At 50.2% G+C, this 16,901-nt stretch overlaps 1 protein-coding gene across 1 annotated transcript in view; it reads left to right on the forward strand.

Annotated features, from left to right (window-relative positions):
- ZSWIM5 (zinc finger, SWIM-type containing 5) overlaps positions 1 to 16,901 on the forward strand; it is a 112,345-nt gene that overhangs the window by 67,120 nt on the left and 28,324 nt on the right. Inside the window, exon 3 of the mRNA XM_009326620.1 lies at positions 15,499 to 15,855. Coding sequence (XP_009324895.1) covers positions 15,499 to 15,855 — 357 coding nt within the window. The remainder of the gene's footprint in view (positions 1 to 15,498; positions 15,856 to 16,901) is intronic.

Here is a 16,901-nt window from a genome sequence, read left to right on the forward strand (position 1 = left end):
GTGCGAAGGAGCAGAATGCAGGCTGGGCGAATGATGGACTGGAAGGTGGAGGGTGGCAAGAGGCTGGACTGACAGGTGTTGGCTTTGCCGCTTGCGCCGGCCTCCGACGTGCTGTTTCGGTTGTCAACTCGCTGCAGGACAGCCTGGAAATGTCAACTGGCGACCCTTCGGTCATCACATCTTCCAGGGGTGTTGAGCTGGGATAGTGTTTCCCAAGTGTTTGGCGCGGGGATTGCAAAGGTGTGCCTGGGGCAGACCCCGGGGCTGGCCTGGTCCAGGGGACAGTAGGAGAAGGGGACAACAGTTAAGGCTGGCTAAGCGTAACAGAGCCTGTGGTGGGATCGATGTAGCAATGGGGTTGGGTTTCATTTCTCTTCAGTTTAGTTTACTCAGACTTATGGGTCTGGCGGTGTCTGCCCCAACACACTTCATACCCATTGCGCATATCCAGCAACATCTCTTGGTGGCACAGAGCTCTCATAGCTGCGCTTCTTACCAGTTACGTGATTGGAGACAGTGAGGACGCTAACATGGGTTTTCATACTGTCATTAAGGGGAAGGCTGAGGGATAAGGGCTTTGAGACACCCTAGAGGTCCCACAGCATGGAGTGGTTGTGACTGCCCCAGAGGTTTCCTCAGTGCTGTTGCTCAGCATTGCTCACTTAAAAATCAGGTGGATTTCTAGTAAACCACCAGGACTGAAGGCAGTCATGACTGCAAACTTGCCGCTTGTATTTTAGGTGTTCTGATTATCTGCTGTGCGTTTTCTTTCCCTCTTATCTCCCACGCGCTCCTGCCTGCACAAATGCTGAGTATACTGGGAATGTAATTTGCTTCTACTTTGGCCCGGTGTACTGATGCGATTGATAACTCACATTGTGCTGGCAACAGCCATTTTTAATCCTTTCCTTACGGTTGGAGAAACAAGGGGGGATGTATGAAAGCAAGGCTGTTGGAGCGGCTGTTGCATGGGTAGAAGATCCACAGATGACATTTTGCTTTTGCAAATGTACATCGTGAGCGTGATGGGTACTCTGCTCCTCATTGTCCTTCCAACCATTTCTCCTCACTGTAGATGATGTGGGAAACTCTGCTGAAGATTTTCATGCCTCCGATTCCGCCTGTGAGTATTACCTGCCTGTTGGCTGGATGGAGCGAGACTGCTTTCAGCTCTCCTGAGAAGTGTTGGTCTCTCCATCCATGATGAATTTGTCTCTAGGTTTAACGGAGTGGTTTTTATAAACAAGGAACTGAATTGATTTTAAAAGAATACACCTCATCTGTAAGATGTCAAGGTCATGATCCATGAGAGCAGCCTGTAGACAGATGTGTTCATCACTAAGATGCACTTAGCTTTTTTTTCAAAATTCCTATTTTTATTTACATTTCACCTGCTAGGTTCCAAATTTGGTGCTTCCTCCCCTCGAAGACGGCTGAGCCCTTGACCTGCCGTAGAAGCCTGTGGGGTTTCCATCTGCTGCAGAGGAAATGCACAGTGTGGAAATTGGCTCCTAGGGGAAGCAGCAAGTGGAAAGTGTAATCCAGTGTAGAAGTATTTATTTTTTAAAGAAAGACAAGTGGCAACGTCCTGTCCCTCTGCTGCCCTGTGCGCTCCCTGTCTATTTCAGATTTTAATAAATTTCTTGTTTATCTTGAGGAAACAAATTAATAAGTAATGGCAATTGCTCTTCAGAGAGAGAGGCTGCTGAAGGCTTCAATCATTTTAATTTGGTGTGTGTGTTGTCGCGGGGAATGTTTGCCATTGAGATGGGGGCATCAGTGTCAGAGACGGTAAAATGTGATGGTTCCCTGCATGCACAAGCGTTGGGTGTAAAGTCTTGCAAGTAGGTCTCCGAGCAAGGGCGTCCGTGGCTGTTTGCACAACTGGGGAATTAAGCTGGTCTTGCTGGGAGCTTTGGGGCTCCTGTCTCCTTTAGCTCTGAGTAAGTTTGAAATCCAACATGACTGGATGGACGCATCTTCCCTGTGCATTGCCGGGCAATCCCCAGCATTGCTCTTCCAGGTGAGCATCATTGTTCGATGTGTGGTGCTGGTCAGGTCTCAGCCCTCTTTATACACCAGAAACCCACAGCTGCTTCCTTCAGACACCCACCCGATGTGATGCTGTGTTCCGTTTTGAGGTGGCCTGGCTCTGGGCACTGTACGTACCCCTTCTGTGGGAACATGGAGATATGATGGTGGAGCCTGGCTGTGTGTGCATCAGGGTGATGTTAACATCACCAAACAACTAAACCTGAGTGCTCAGAAGCCCTGAGCCATGACGATAATGATCAGATCTGCTTAAAAGGTTAGGAGCTTTGGGAAGAAAACTGAGTTTCATTTCTGCACCTTTCTCTGTGGTTTTGAGCTCGCACTTGCATCTCCTTGAGGTGCCTGTGATAGCCAGGCTTCTCCTGTGACAGCACAGGTTGGGGCTTTTCAACCCCAAATGGTCCGATTGCTGTTACTTGTTGGCATGTGCTGCAGGCGGTGGGGGCTGAGATGCATCTCTTGGAGGAGAAAATGGCCTCTTTGCTTTATCTCCTGGCTGTTCCTCATCTGCAAAACCCGAGTGTGAGGGTATGTAACGCCTGATGCACAGTCAGTGCAGCAAGCTGTGGGAGTTGCTAAGCAGCTGCGGGAAGTGGGGTTAGAGCATCTAGCATCAGGGCAGGACAGAATCCACCTGCGCAGATCCATTTTCAGGTGTCATCTCGGTGAGGACGACTTTCCCAGCATTGGCCCTGACCCATCTCATTACGGCAACGTAGTCTGCAATTATGCGCCGTGTTCAGCCCGGCAGATGCGGTTCCTGGAAAGCCCGACCACGGGATTTGACCCAAAACCTTGCAGATATTCCAGGTTGAGCCTGAGAAGGTTGCATGGGGGGAAGACAGGGCTGGAGGTTTCCTTCCCAGGGAGGCAGCGGTGGAGCATGGGCTGCTTTGCACCCCTTGCTCAGTGCTTCCCAGCCGGCTGTCCCGTGGCGCTCGCCTTCGCTGCCAGACCCTGCTGCCTTGGTTTCCTGGCTGTGTGAAGAGGGACCCTGCTCCTGGCTCAGCATAGGGTGGGAAAGGTGGTGGGTGCCGCTCTCGGGGGAGATCCGCAGCGGGGTGCAGCTCCCCGGGTGCACTCTGCCGGCTGGCCGGGTGAGAGACCCCCAAGGCAGGATGTGTAACCCACGGTATGTGGCTGCTCCCCCTTTTCTAGGGGTGTCTGTGGACCCTCTTTCAAGAGTCAGGGGAAGATTTCTCCCCCTGCTTTCCAGTCTCTTAAGTGGGAGCACTGTGTAATACTTGGTTATGTGCTGATTAGGGCGATTCCTCAAACCCTTTGCTGAGATTGTGGGTAAAACCACCTTCTCTCAAATTACCGGCTTCCCTTTTCAAAGGGAAGAGAGGAGTCAACTCCGCAGTTGCTCATCTGGTTTTGCTTTTTACTTTGTTTCTGTCCCGTTATGCTGAGCTCACTGCATTTTTGGTTGCTTCCAATTCCAAATTGAGATAAATCTGCTGATAACCCTCTGGCACACGTGGTGTCTGCTGCCAGGGAGCTCTGCCTGGTTCACCCCACGGAGGATCGGGGCAAAGCAGGAGCTGCAGGAGGCTGCAGGGGTGGGGTTTCACTCCAGTGGGGCTTTCAGGTTGTATTTCAGCCAGCCAGCAGATAGTTGGCTGGGATATTACAGGGCTTTTCCCTTTTCCCTTTTCCCTTTTCCCTTTTCCCTTTTCCCTTTTCCCTTTTCCCTTTTCCCTTTTCCCTTTTCCCTTTTCCCTTTTCCCTTTTCCCTTTTCCCTTTTCCCTTTTCCCTTTTCCCTTTTCCCTTTTCCCTTTTCCCTTTTCCCTTTTCCCTTTTCCCTTTTCCCTTTTCCCTTTTCCCTTTTCCCTTTTCCCTTTTCCCTTTTCCCTTTTCCCTTTTCCCTTTTCCCTTTTCCCTTTTCCCTTTTCCCTTTTCCCTTTTCCCTTTTCCCTTTTCCCTTTTCCCTTTTCCCTTTTCCCTTTTCCCTTTTCCCTTTTCCCTTTTCCCTTTTCCCTTTTCCCTTTTCCCTTTTCCCTTTTCCCTTTTCCCTTTTCCCTTTTCCCTTTTCCCTTTTCCCTTTTCCCTTTTCCCTTTTCCCTTTTCCCTTTTCCCTTTTCCCTTTTCCCTTTTCCCTTTTCCCTTTTCCCTTTTCCCTTTTCCCTTTTCCCTTTTCCCAAGAGACTTAATTACTGAAATAGGTCTGTGGTTAGAGGAGCTGGAGACTCTCCATCCACTGCCAGAAGGACCTCATGCCACATAATGGGAGAAAACCACCACTAAATGGTCTCACATCACGCTTTTCCCCTTTCCCTTCGGTCCTGTGTATTTAGCATTAACTGCACAGCATAGGTTTCCTTTTGTTTTAATCGTGACGAATTCCAGAGAGAAGGAATGGATCACTCCCTCGTTTTTCTTTCTACTGTAGCCCCAGCCGTTCTGATGACAGATCTTGTCATTACGCGGTGTCGTTTTAGATGTTTGCACTGCACCAAAAGCAAACGGAGGAGCCTGCAATCTAGGCTGTGTATTGAATAACAATGTTTTTCCAGCAAAAAAAAAAATCTGTGAAGTTTTTAATCAGAAACACGAGTTTCGCAGAGGCAGCCTGTACACCGCTTCCTTCCCAACAAAGCGATGGCTCGCGTCTTTCTGGGTATCAGCTTTTGTGGCCCTTTGTGTTTCTGAAGGCTGCGAAGCCATGGAGTCATCTTGAACTTGAAAAGCAGGAGGGCTCGTGTTTTCCCACACATGGTGCCTCCTCGCTAAAGCAGAGGTTTGTGATGTGCGGCTGGGAGATGCTGGGGACAATGCGTGTCCGGAAGGAGCAAGGGTAGCGCCGAGGGGCTTAAAATCATGGCATGGGAATCTGTGTCTTGTGAAATGCCTGCATGCTAAAGATGGTGAAAACTGCTGATGCAGGAGAGTGGAGCATCTTTGTCAGGCATCTGTCTCCCAACCGCCTTCCTTTCAAGTGAGGAGGGCTACTGGGGAAGTCTCAGCTCTGCAGACCTCCCACTGCCTTCCTGACTTCTCAGAAGGGTCATGTGAAAACTAATGTGATCAAAAGGGGTTTTTAAGTGTTATTTAAAGCGTGATGACTGTTGTGCAGAATTGGGCGATTTGACTGCTCGTCAGCCATTACCCCAAACTTCGCTCTGGCGTCTCACCAGAGAGGAGATACTGGCAACTAAGAACTTGCATATGGTTGCCTCGCTTGGGTTGGTCTTCGATTTTTCTTATAGTGCCTGAACATGCTGCGTTGCTGTTGCCCTCTGAAGTGTGTTGAGCTTTGTGGGCGGCAGTAGACAGTGTATCAGGGATCTCTTTTGTGATACCATTTGTGGGGCTTGGGGAAGTGGCCATGCCCGGGAGATGGCAAGGAGTCCAGCTGCTGTGGCATAGCTTGTGGGCTCCATGGAGCTGACTCTGTAGTTGTCTGAGTAATTTTGGGCATGTTGTGTAATTTGGTAGGGCAGGAGGACACCCAACAAAAACCTGGTCCTTGTGGAAGAAGCAGAAAACTCATCCGCCAGCAGGCTGAACTGGGCTTGGGAGCTGCCACAGCACACTTGGATGCTCTGCAGGTGAATCTGACAGCACCACTGTCAGATTTGGTGCTCCTCAGATACCCTCAACACACTTCATGCACACGACAGATGAAAACCTTGCGACCCTCTAGAGATGCGTGTAAGCGCTGCCATCCCTCCTGTGAAGGGCCAACAGGGGATGGGGGACCCCGATGTGCACGCAGGACTCTTTTGGGAAGAGCACAGAGCCAAGATGGAGATGTGGGAAGCACAATGTGAAAGCAAGTGTTCCCCCCTCCAAGTGTGGTCCTGCTGGAGGTCCCCATGTAGCTTACTCTTCCCCAGCTCCCTGCAGAGATCCCAGGGAGAGGAATCATTTGCTGCTTTCCCCAGCACTGTGGGGCAGATGTTACACCTCATGATGCAAAGTCCTCCAACCTCTCACTAGATGGTTCCTCTCACTTTGCAGCTTATGGGTTGAAAGAAAGCTGGAAAAACATTTTTTCCACACGAAATCAAGGTGTGTGCCTTTCCTTCACCTCAATTTTTGCTGGAAGTTGAAATTCAGCATCAACCTTCCCAAGCTTGACACCCCCACTCATTTCCTCTTCTGGGATTGCCCTGGTCAGGGTTGTCACCAAGGGCTGGTGACCAGCCCAGCCACTGGTGTGCAGCAGTTATTTGAATGACTTCCTGGCCTGGAATTGAAGTCCCTTCCTTCAGGAATAATTAATACACTCACAAAGTTTCCCAAAATGATTCTGGAATAAAATGTCCACAGAGGAGGCTGATCTGGAATAGCAATTGCTGAATAATTTATTCTGCAATGACTAGTTAATTTCCCTATATGGAGCAGCCCTAATAAGCTCCAAAATTTAAGCTTTATTGGTTTGGGGTGGAGGGGAAAGGAAACCACTAAGTTTTTGTGAAGCTACTGAAGTGAGCTAAGCCGTTTAAGTATAATATTTCTACAATATAAAAAAATGTTTGGCTGTGGTTTCCTCGGTGAAATTCAATAGCAAAAAAAAAAAAAAAAGGTGGGTTTATTATAAATGGGAGCTGTAAAAGTTGGCAGGAAAGCAGGGTTGTCCTGGTGCCTGCTCCTGGGGTCTGTGCCCAACTCCATGGGGGATGGAGAGCAGAAACGGCAAAACGGTGTCATCTCAAAAGATTTTTCCACTTTGGGGGAGCAGTTTCAATGCAGAGCCCTTTTCTGTGCTTAAAAGTGAGGTTTTCGGAAGGAAGTTAATTGACCTTTTCAGCAAATTTGTTGCTGAGGCCATTACCACAAATGCTATTGAAACGCTTCGTAAATATAATGTTTGTTTAACAACATTGCCAATAACTTAGAAAGTCAGACTTTATCTTCCCTTTTTAAAAAAAGGAGCTATTCTTAGTGGAAGAAATGTCTTTTTGGGGAAGAATTTGGAGCAGATTTTCATACTGAATCTAGGCTGCCTCATTCCCTCAGAAGACTTCAGAGGGCCAGGAAAATTATAACTAATAACTTCCCTATAAATTGTAGAGCTGCTATTTTAAGGTCTGGTGTCTCAGGGAGGAGCAGGGTGGTGTCCTGCTTCCCTCCATTGCTGTGCGATGCCCTGGTTTGATTCTGGTCCTTGTTAGGCTGGCTGCCAGTCCTGCCCCACGCAAAACAAAAACGTGGGAAGAAAACAAGTCAGGAGGCTCTCAGGCTTGGTTTTGTTTTTGGTTTTCCATATTGGTGGGTTGAGTTTTGGTTTTGGTATGGAGGTGGCCAGCTCCGGAGCTGGCTTTAAATTGCAAAATATGCATTGAATGCAATTTATCTTTGTGTATTTGGAGACAAAATCCAAAGCTGCTCCGCAGCCTGAGGCCAAGACGGTCCCGGAGAAGCTGCCGACACGGGAGGGAGGCCACGGGAGAAGCTGCCGACATGGGAGGGAGGCCATGTCTCGGAAAAGCAGGTCAGCAAGGGGAGTGGATATGTAGAGAGGAAAGGATGTCCGTGGCTCTGGAGCAGCTTCTTCCCCGACCAGAGCATACCCAGGGATGAGCCCTTAAGCCGGGAGCAACGGGTTAAGGGCTCTGGCATGGGAGGTGCTTCGCTTTTAGTGGTCGGGATTATTTTTTTGTGAGGCCAAGGGTTGCATGAGTTGCCACATGAAAAAAGATGACAGAGGGAAGAGCACCGTTCCACTCGCTTTTGACAGTGGTGAAAATCAGTGATCCCATTGTAGTGACACTTGCATGGAGGGATAAGAGGCATTTCCTAATTAAAACCCTTTTATGCACTAGAACCCAGCTTCTCAGCTGTTGGAAATCTGGGTGACTCCATTGAAGTCAGGAGATGACCCCAGCTCAGCCTCGCGTGTGAGTTTTGGCATCTCCCGTCAGTTTCCTTGAGGCAGCCAGGGTGGTGACAGCACGGGGCTGGGTCTGCTCTGTGGTGGCCTCGACTGATGAGACGCACAAGCCCAGAAACTCCAGCGGCAGTGAATTTCCTCCCCATGGATATTTTCTTTCATGCTTGAAAACAACCCCGCATCTTTTAAGAAAACACCTGAGCTGTAACAAGGAACCTCATTGCTCCTTGGTCAGACACAGCCGCTTACGAACGCAAAGAGAAGAGGGATGCTTTTGGGATGGTCACAGAGATGTGTTGCTTTTTCTTCCTTAATGTAGAGATGGTGCATTCACCACTTCTGCCAAAAAATGTACTGCACATCCTCATCTTTCTAATTTCTCATGATTTTAAGAAAGTTCTTTATATTCAAGCTTACCATAAGATATACTGTAGCAGTAAAGAGCAGAGACTTGACAGCATTTTGCCACCAGTTATTATGTGAGCAGCACATATTAGCAAAGATGCGGTGAACCCTTCCTCTCTTCAAGCCCTTTCTATTGCTTATGCTGCTGCAAAAATGGCATTCAGGTTGGTTTGTGTTAAATCTGAACTGCTAGCGGAGAAATTCAGCTTGCAGAAGCTGAATCATGTTAGCAGAGGAAATCAGTCTGAGCTTTAAAACTGGTTGTATTTTTTCCTTCTTCCCCCAAACCATATGTCTTCGGAGCAAGGGTTGCACATCTGGGTAGATAAAAAACCCATTTGTTGGCGGATGGTAGAAGGATGTGGAAGGTGATGGTGGGAGGGGTGGTCTTGGCTTTGGGGCTGGCAACAAAACCCAAAAAACCCCAGGTCTTCAGGTTTGGATGGGCAACAAAGAGCACCGCAAGCTGGGGGGGAAATGGGGGAAGAGTTTTGAGTATTTTAGGGGAATGTTACAGAACGGGACCAGCCTGCTGGAGCATGGCCTTGGTCCAGCCACCCCCTGAGCTGGGTAGGGGGAGGAAAAAAAAACCCTCCATTGCAGGCTCCTAGATAAACAAACACCAGAAATCTCGTAAGGGTAATAATGGAAATCACTGGGAAATTGAGTTAATACAAGGGCATCTGTGTAAGTGAATGCTCTGGACAGGGAAACGGCTTTGTCGTTTAACTCTAGTAATGCTGGAGCAGATGGGAAGCGCGGTGTGCTTCACGCATTAGCTGGCTGGGATAAAGAGCAAGGCAGAGGCCAGTCCTCGTGGCTGATTAGAGGTTAACAGGGATAGAAGCCAGCGGATTGACTCTTCATTTGCAGGAGGTGGTGTGGGATCAGAGCAGATGGCAGAGAGAGCGTCCCTCCAGCTTACTCAGCTGCTCAGAGGAGCTTACGGCTCCCTCCAGCACAAACAGCCCCACTTGCATCTCCTCTGTTTACAGCTGCAGCTCGTGCTTCTTCCCTGGCCTACCCGGAGACACAGTATTTCTCCTAAACCTGTGGTTGTTGGTGTCTGTGGCCATAGGTATGTGCGGGGACACTTGCAGGCATGGTGCATCCTCTCCAACTCGGCCGTATTCCTTTGTTACGGCTCCTCCGGCGTCAGATCAGCTGGGGGCACAGCCTTCGTGGGAGCTATTGACGGTCTTTGTTAGCTCTGCAAAGCCAGAGGTGCTTTTCCAGGATGGTAATGACCAGGAAAGGACAGGAGCGTTGTGGGGATTGGGGAGGAGGGCTGCAAGGGGAAAACATACAGGAGAAGCAGCACGGCTGCGTTCTGCTGGGGCAGCATCCTCCGGCCAGTCATCACCTGCCTCCTTCATCCCTGCCAAGGTCTCGCTCAACGGCAACACCTTTGCCTGTGATCACAAAAAGAAATTGCTTTGGGGAGGAGGGAGGATGTAAACTCGTACCAGCTCTGCTCATTGACTTGCTGGAAGCTTGGATTCCCTATTTTGCAAGGGAGAAATGGCAATTGATTCAGCTTTACCCTCTTTCTTTTTGTCTGCCAGTGCTCTGAAAAGACACATTTTATCTGTGTGTGACAACACCTGCCTAGGGTGCCTCTCATTGAGCCGCGCTGAATCAAAAGAGCAACAAGAAAAGTGGGTTTAATTGCACACATCTTCAGCGGAGTCTTTCTTGCACTGGCAGTACAAAAGGCCAGCCTCGCGCTGGTTGAATGGAGCCCGGGAGGGCTGGGGCGCGCCGTACTCTCTGTTACTATCGGAGGCAGATGATTCACTTTGCTGGAGCATTGTCATGTGCAAATGAGTTCATGAGCCCATCTCCTTTCCAACTGCAAGGTCAGGGACTCAGCAATTGTCAGCATCAGCCGGCTGGAGGAATTGATCTAGAAGCTGGAAAGCTTTGGGAGATTTTACTAACCTCCGCTTCCCACCACGCGAGCACACCGACACCTTCCTCCCACGGGTGTTGTCTACGTTACAAATATTGACCGATTTTAAGTTCACGTTTGGAAAGCTGCAGTTTCGAGGCACGGAAATGTGACCGAGAATGGCTTATAAATAACACTCGGTGTAGCAATTATTATTCATTGCTAGTTATGGCTTTCACACAGTGGAAAAACAAATGGTTTTTCCACTAGGAGCTGGAGCTGCAGTCTGTTTAATCACTAAAGAGCTTGGAATCGCTTTAGTTTAAAATACCTTTCTGCTGTGGTTTGGAAATTTAAGAAAAAATATTTGGGTCATGTTAACCTAGTGTATACGACTTGCACTGAGAATTTCAGTTTACCTCGTCTACATCTGCTGAGCCCCATAAATATATACATGTATTCATTCCTGTTTGGTTTTGCAGAGCTCCTGCCTGCCTGAAGGCAGAGCTGCCCAAACACAGATCTGAAATGGGGTTAGTCTGATTAGAGGTGGGGTCCTGGGAGCTCAGCACCGGGTGCGAGGGCGGCAAGGAGGGGGAGCCGAGCCGCTGTCTGCCACAGCCTGCCCTCTGCGTCTGGGATGCAAGGGAATGCGGCTGGTGCTCTTCAGGAAGCTTCGTGGATGGACTTTCCATCATGTTGCTCCTAACAGAGCCTGCCCAAAATATCAGCCTCGGGTACTAGGAGGTCACTTGAGGTTTTGGCAGCCAGATGTGGGGGTGAGTTCCTTATGTACAGCGTCCGGCTGCATCCCACCAGTGGTTCTTGCTCAGGGGGGTGGATATGGTTGCACGTTTCCCTTTGCAGAGCCGTTCCTTGCCCTGCTTTGAGGTTTCCACAAAGACCAAGAAAAGCCTGCAGGGGAGCTACAGTGACCAGAAGAAATGCTCCCCGCATTACCCATGCATTACTGGTCACCATCCTCTTGTGCAGCAATGCCAGCGCAGCAACCTCAGATGGTCTCTGCTGGTCCAGGGTTAGGTCCTAGAGATGGCTGCTTTGGCATGAATGCCTCCCCAGCAGGATTGCACTAATGCTCTGTGAAAGGCAAAGTGAGTGCCATGCCTGGAAAGAGCGAGCTAATTTTTCCAAATGGCACAACTTTGCGAATGACAACTGTGACTTCTGCCTGGGCTGCGCTGTGAAATCTGGGGGATGGCTGTGAGCAGCAACTGCCAGAGGGAGCAGAGCTGAGCTCTCGAGTTCCCGGCTACTGTTATAACTGCAGGGTCCTCCTCTCCCTGCTCCTCCTCATGGGTGTTGGAGGGCTCTAGATGACACAGTTATGAGAAGGGAAGGAATAACGCCTGGGTTTTGCTTGTTTCTGGGGTTTAAATTTCCACCTGTGGTCTGCCCATCTCCAAACTTAAGGTATTTCAACATAACCAGCTTGCGCGTTGGCTTTACCTTCTGTGGTTTACTGGAGGATCCAAGACTAGGGGTCTCCACAGCTGGCCTGATGGTGGGTTGGAGCTGCAGGACAGGCTGGTAGTCTCTCCTGATGGCTCATGGACATCTGGGTTAAAAATGTCCAGCTGAAAGACTGGGTGCTCTTTCAGAACTGGAAGCGTTTGCGAAGCTCCTTTTGGTTGAGTGGGTTTAGAGATCAAAGAATTCTCCATCTTGGTTAAAGATACTTCTGTTGAGGCCTTAATGGTCTTGTCTTGATAGCAAAGCCTCCTGTGCTGGAGCTCCTACTAAAGGCTTGATCCCTTGCAGCTGTTTCAGAGCCCAGGGATGTTTTGTGGGTCTGCATTCGTCCCAGCCTGTGGGGTTTATCAGCTCCAAAGAGCAAAGTGTTACCCAGCTGATGAGTTTGGAAGTGGCACTGGTGCTCACAGACTCCCAGGAGATGTTTCCAGGGTTGGTTTTAATTTAAATTAATTTAAATCAGAGGCACAATATCCTGCGGCACTAATGCAACATCAGAGCTGAGGCTCAGGGGGCAGATCTGCCGTGGCAGGGAAAAGGTCCTTCCTTTGGTGTTTTGTCCCCGTTTGATGGGTAAGTGGGATTAGGAAGGACATGTGCTCATCGTGCCCTGTGTGCCTATGAACATTTGTGACACCTTTCTGTGCTCTTTCTGGGGCAGGTATGAACACTCAGCTCCTTTTGCAACCTGGATCACAGGGGCATCCACTGGGAAGCATCCGTGGTAAAAGTAGGGGAGGCTGTTCTGGGGCAGGGAGGAGATGATGTTGTTCTTGGGACAAAGCTAGGCTCTGATGGTGTGTAATGAGCCTGTAGTTACAAAGATGATACTTAATTATTTCTTTTCCATGGTTTTCAAGCGCTGGCACTGTCACTTTGCTGGCAGCAAATCAAACACTAAGTTAGCTTATGTTAAGGAACAAAGGATGAAGTCCTAGATAAGCACTCGGCTGTAGGAACGTCTTAAATTGAAATGTGCAGGGGGGACACAGAGGAGAGTATGTTTTTGCTCTCAGCGCTATCCAGACCCCGTGTCTGCAGCCAGGGCTGTGTTTGTCTCTGCTGGAGTGCCGGTATTGCTTGCCCCATGTGCTGTTTGGGATGTGAGATGAGCGCCAAGGAGGGTACAGTGACAGCTGTCCTTCTCCAGGGTGACCTGTAGCCTCTTGGTGACTGTAGCATCAGGGTTTTATGTGGACCAGGAGTGAGTGCTTTGATGGATGATGGAGTAACCACACCATAACCTACCCTTTAACTACCGTTCTTCTCTGGGACAGTGATATCCATCACTGCTGAGCTGGTGAAGCCATCTCCCACCCATGGGTGCCAGGGTTGGTGCTGGGTGCAGACCTGGCTGCAGAGCAGGGCGCAGCGTGGTAGCTGCAGGCTGACCTCCTGTTAATGTAAATATTCCCAAATAATGTTGCTGTTCCTGCCAGCTCCTCTCTCTCCTCCTCTTGCCTTGTTTAACTTCTGACTAAGCTTTAGATAAATGTTTTGTATAGAGTTTCTAGTTTATCTTAAATAGACCTGCTGCCACCATGGCTAAAATCTAAACTGACACTTGCCTTAGGGCTCGAGTGCCAGATGAACTTGGCAGTTGCCGACACACTGAAAGGTCCTGTTTGACCTGCAGACCCCAGCTACGAGTTGCAAGGACCGGCTCTCAGTGGATGGGGGAGCACAGCTTTTAGGATGCCTGAGAGCAGCCTGGGAAGTATCTGGGCAAATTTCCTTTCTCAGGGGGCTGGATTCAGACCACAGTTGATATATTTTTAGACTTACACCTGTCCAAAACAGGTCGTTTGGTTAAATGAGTTCCTCCAGCCTTACACCAGTTAGCCCCAAGTGGGGTCTGGCCTACGATCCTGGTAAAGTAAGCATTTGAAGGCAGTGTTTATGGCTAGTAATTTGTCTTAGAGTGTTTTTTTATATATATATATGTGCATATGTGCCTACGGGTGTACATACGCGTATATACATACATTATTGCTCAGGAACGTAGTTTCCAATCCTTTCAACTTGTTAAAAAACTAAACTAGGGAGAAACTGGCAGGGAGTCAGAGCTGCCTGCCAAGCATTGCAGACCAGAGAAGTGGTAAAACATAAACACTTTGGCCCACGGCCGAGCCCAGCACCTCCACAGCCACGCTTCCACTCCCAGCAGCGTGCAAGCGAGAGGACAGCATGGAGTTGTCCATCTCTCCCCTCCTGCTCTGCTGGCAATGCGGGGTGGGTTTCAGGCGATGGCAGCAGAACAGGTCTGCTTCCCCCTCCCCTGCACTAAAGTGAAAGCAGACCTCCTTGACGCTTAATCAGATTTGAATGTGGTTTTTGGCGTGTCTTTAAAGAGACTGGCAGTGAATAGCTGGTTTTGATGCCATTTATTAAAAACCTCTGGTAGAATTTGTCTCGGAAAGCCTTTGTGAGAGCTGGCAAACGCACAAGGGTTTGATGCAGCTAATGTATTTTAATCTTCACCCCCCACACCCCTTCTCCTTTTCTGTCACTAATTGTAGGGCTCTCAGCTGTCTGCCGCCTTCTCCGGGGGGATGGCAGGCAGGCTCTGCAGGGACCTCTGTACAAACATGGGCTTAATATGGTTGCAGTGGCACGGAGAAAAGTGAGCATCCTCTTTGCGGAAGAGGGCTGGGGCAGGCGGCGGGGGGGACTGGGTCCCAGGTACCATGCCAGGCTCTGACATGGGGGCACCGGGTGGCCCCGGCCACGTTAATTAGTCTCCTGGTGCAGCCTCATTCTCCTTGGAGCAATGAGGCAGACAGATGGGGGAAACAAAGATGTCCCTTCTCTAGGAGGCTGGGCAAGTGCAAAGTGTTGGTGTTGGACCTCCTCGGCAGCCGGCTCCTGGGACAGGCTTCCTGGGCTTTCAGATGAGGTTAATGGGCATCCAGTCTTTTCTCACTGACTTTATCCTTTGCTTGCTTGGTGCATCTACCTTCCTTGGACCCACAGGACCTTCCGAGCCCATTTCTCGCTCTTCACCCACGTTTGGGACTTGTTGGGTCTTTTTTTCACAGTTTGTGCCCGAAGGCACTGCAGCCCCTTGCAGTGCGGCGGGGGCTGTTCGGGGCACCATAACGTTTGCCTGAACGATTTGGGCGTCCCTGCAGCCTTACACATGGATCGCGCCGATGAGCGGCTGGCTTCCTGGCCACAGTATTTCGAGGAGAGCTCAAGAGCTCACAGGGGAGCAGCAGATATTATGGAGCTCAAGGAACAAAGTTTCCCCCCCAGCCTGTGGTTCAGGCTGTGCATTGCTCCCATCCCTGCTCCTTGTTCCTGCTGTGTGGAAGAGCTCAGAGCTGCCCTGGAGTGCTCCATCTGGTTGAGGGACTGAAGGTGGAGTTGCGTTGCACTTCATTTGTGGGTTTTTTTTGTCAGCCTCATCAAAGAAAAGAAAACCTGGCCTTTTTCTTCCAGCCCTCACTCACGTGAGTTACAAATTCAGCGAGAGGGAGGCATGGATGAAGATGGCTCCCAGGAGAGAAACAGTCTGAGAGACTCTTAAACAAATGGAAACTGAGCAGCTTTGCTTGTTCCCTGAGGGTTTGGCTCTTAAATAAACTCACCAAAGAGTCTGGCTGCACGTGTGTGTTGGTGCAGGAGTGCGTTTGTACGCAGGCTGGGTGTTGCTGGGTGTAAGCCACCAGGATAGCGTGTGTTGGGTGGTGTGCTCCTTGACATAGCGTTGCATAAGTGGTATTGGCTGGCCCTGTCCACCTTCCAGAGTTTGCATTGGGTGGTTGTGGTCAGAGGGAAGCTAACATGGCTTTTCCCTCTTCTCCTTTCCCTCTCCAGGGTTTCACCTCAGTGGGACGGTAACGGAGCCAGCGACTGCGACAGAACCAGAGATGACCTACAAGGTGGCCATCAGCTTCGACCGCTGCAAAATCACCTCAGTGACATGCGGCTGTGGGAACAAGGACATTTTTTACTGCGCCCATGTCGTGGCGCTTTCACTGTACAGGATCCGCAAGCCAGACCAGGTCAAACTCCGTCTTCCCATCTCAGAGACCCTTTTCCAGATGAACAGGGACCAGCTCCAGAAGTTTGTTCAGTATTTGATCACAGCGCACCACACTGAGGTGCTGCCCACCGCCCAGAAGTTGGCTGATGAGATCCTGTCATCCAACTCGGAGATCAACCAAGTGCACGGTAATTCCTCCTCCCTCCCTGGGTGGCTCGGCACTGATTCACTCTGCATTTGGAGCTGGGGTGGTGGTTTCGCACCGACGGTGGTGGCTTCCGCTTTGCCATGTTTGCTGCTGCACAGAGAGAGGTGGCAGTGTCAAACTGTCGTTAATGCAGGGGTGTTGGGACCACATCGATGTTAACCACGTGTCCCCGTTCTGCCCTCTGATCTTCTTTGTGTGTTTATCTGTGAAACACTGGCTTTAACAGGCAAGAGAAGGCAGAGCAGGCAAGCTGGTGGTGCACAAGGCACAGCTCAGAGTAGGATGGAGAAGCCAAGGGTGGAGGAAGAGAGCACGTTTAGTCCCCAGCACAGAAGGACGTGGTGCTGGGACCCTGGGAGCGGGAGGTGCAGTGGGGATGTGGCTCCTCCAGCGTGCGGGGACACGGTGTCAGCCCAGCCCTGCACGTTGCTAAGTCAGATGCTGGCTGAGCCAGCAGGAGATAAAGCTTTAATCTCCATGGGCGTTAATTTGCCCATAATAAATGAGCACCACTGTTCTGACCTACTGCACAAAGGCAGCAGAGATGTGTCCTGGGGCTTTGTGTTTGGAAGATGCTTTTGACTTCCTCCCCTAGGAAGCACTGGCTGGGGGATGGTGCCCATCCCAGCCCCGTTCCAGTTGCCCACTGGCCCAGGAGGTGGCCCAGGCTCCCTGGGGAGCTGCCCTGGGGCTCCCTTCATCAGCCCAAGCAGGGCGCTCCCGCTGTGTCTTTCCAAGGAGCCCAGGAGCTGAGTTGCCCAGGGTCTGCAACAATGAGCTGCTCCCCACTGCGCCTGTCCCACCAGCTGTAGAGCTGAGATAATAAACACTTATCTGCCACGGAAGGGCGTTGTGGGGATTAACACATGCCTGTTAAGTGCTCCAAAGATGAAAAGCCCCATATGCAGCCTAAAATAGGATCTGAACTGGTTGAATCCACATGTAGAGGTAAGGCAAGGAGTCCACCTCTACCGTAGGGGTGATGGCAGCTCTGATCTCAGATATTTTCCCTTCCCCTCCCTCTAC

Source organism: Pygoscelis adeliae, unplaced genomic scaffold (genome assembly GCF_000699105.1).
Source record: "Pygoscelis adeliae isolate BGI_AS28 unplaced genomic scaffold, ASM69910v1 Scaffold306, whole genome shotgun sequence".
Lineage (NCBI taxonomy): Eukaryota > Metazoa > Chordata > Aves > Sphenisciformes > Spheniscidae > Pygoscelis > Pygoscelis adeliae.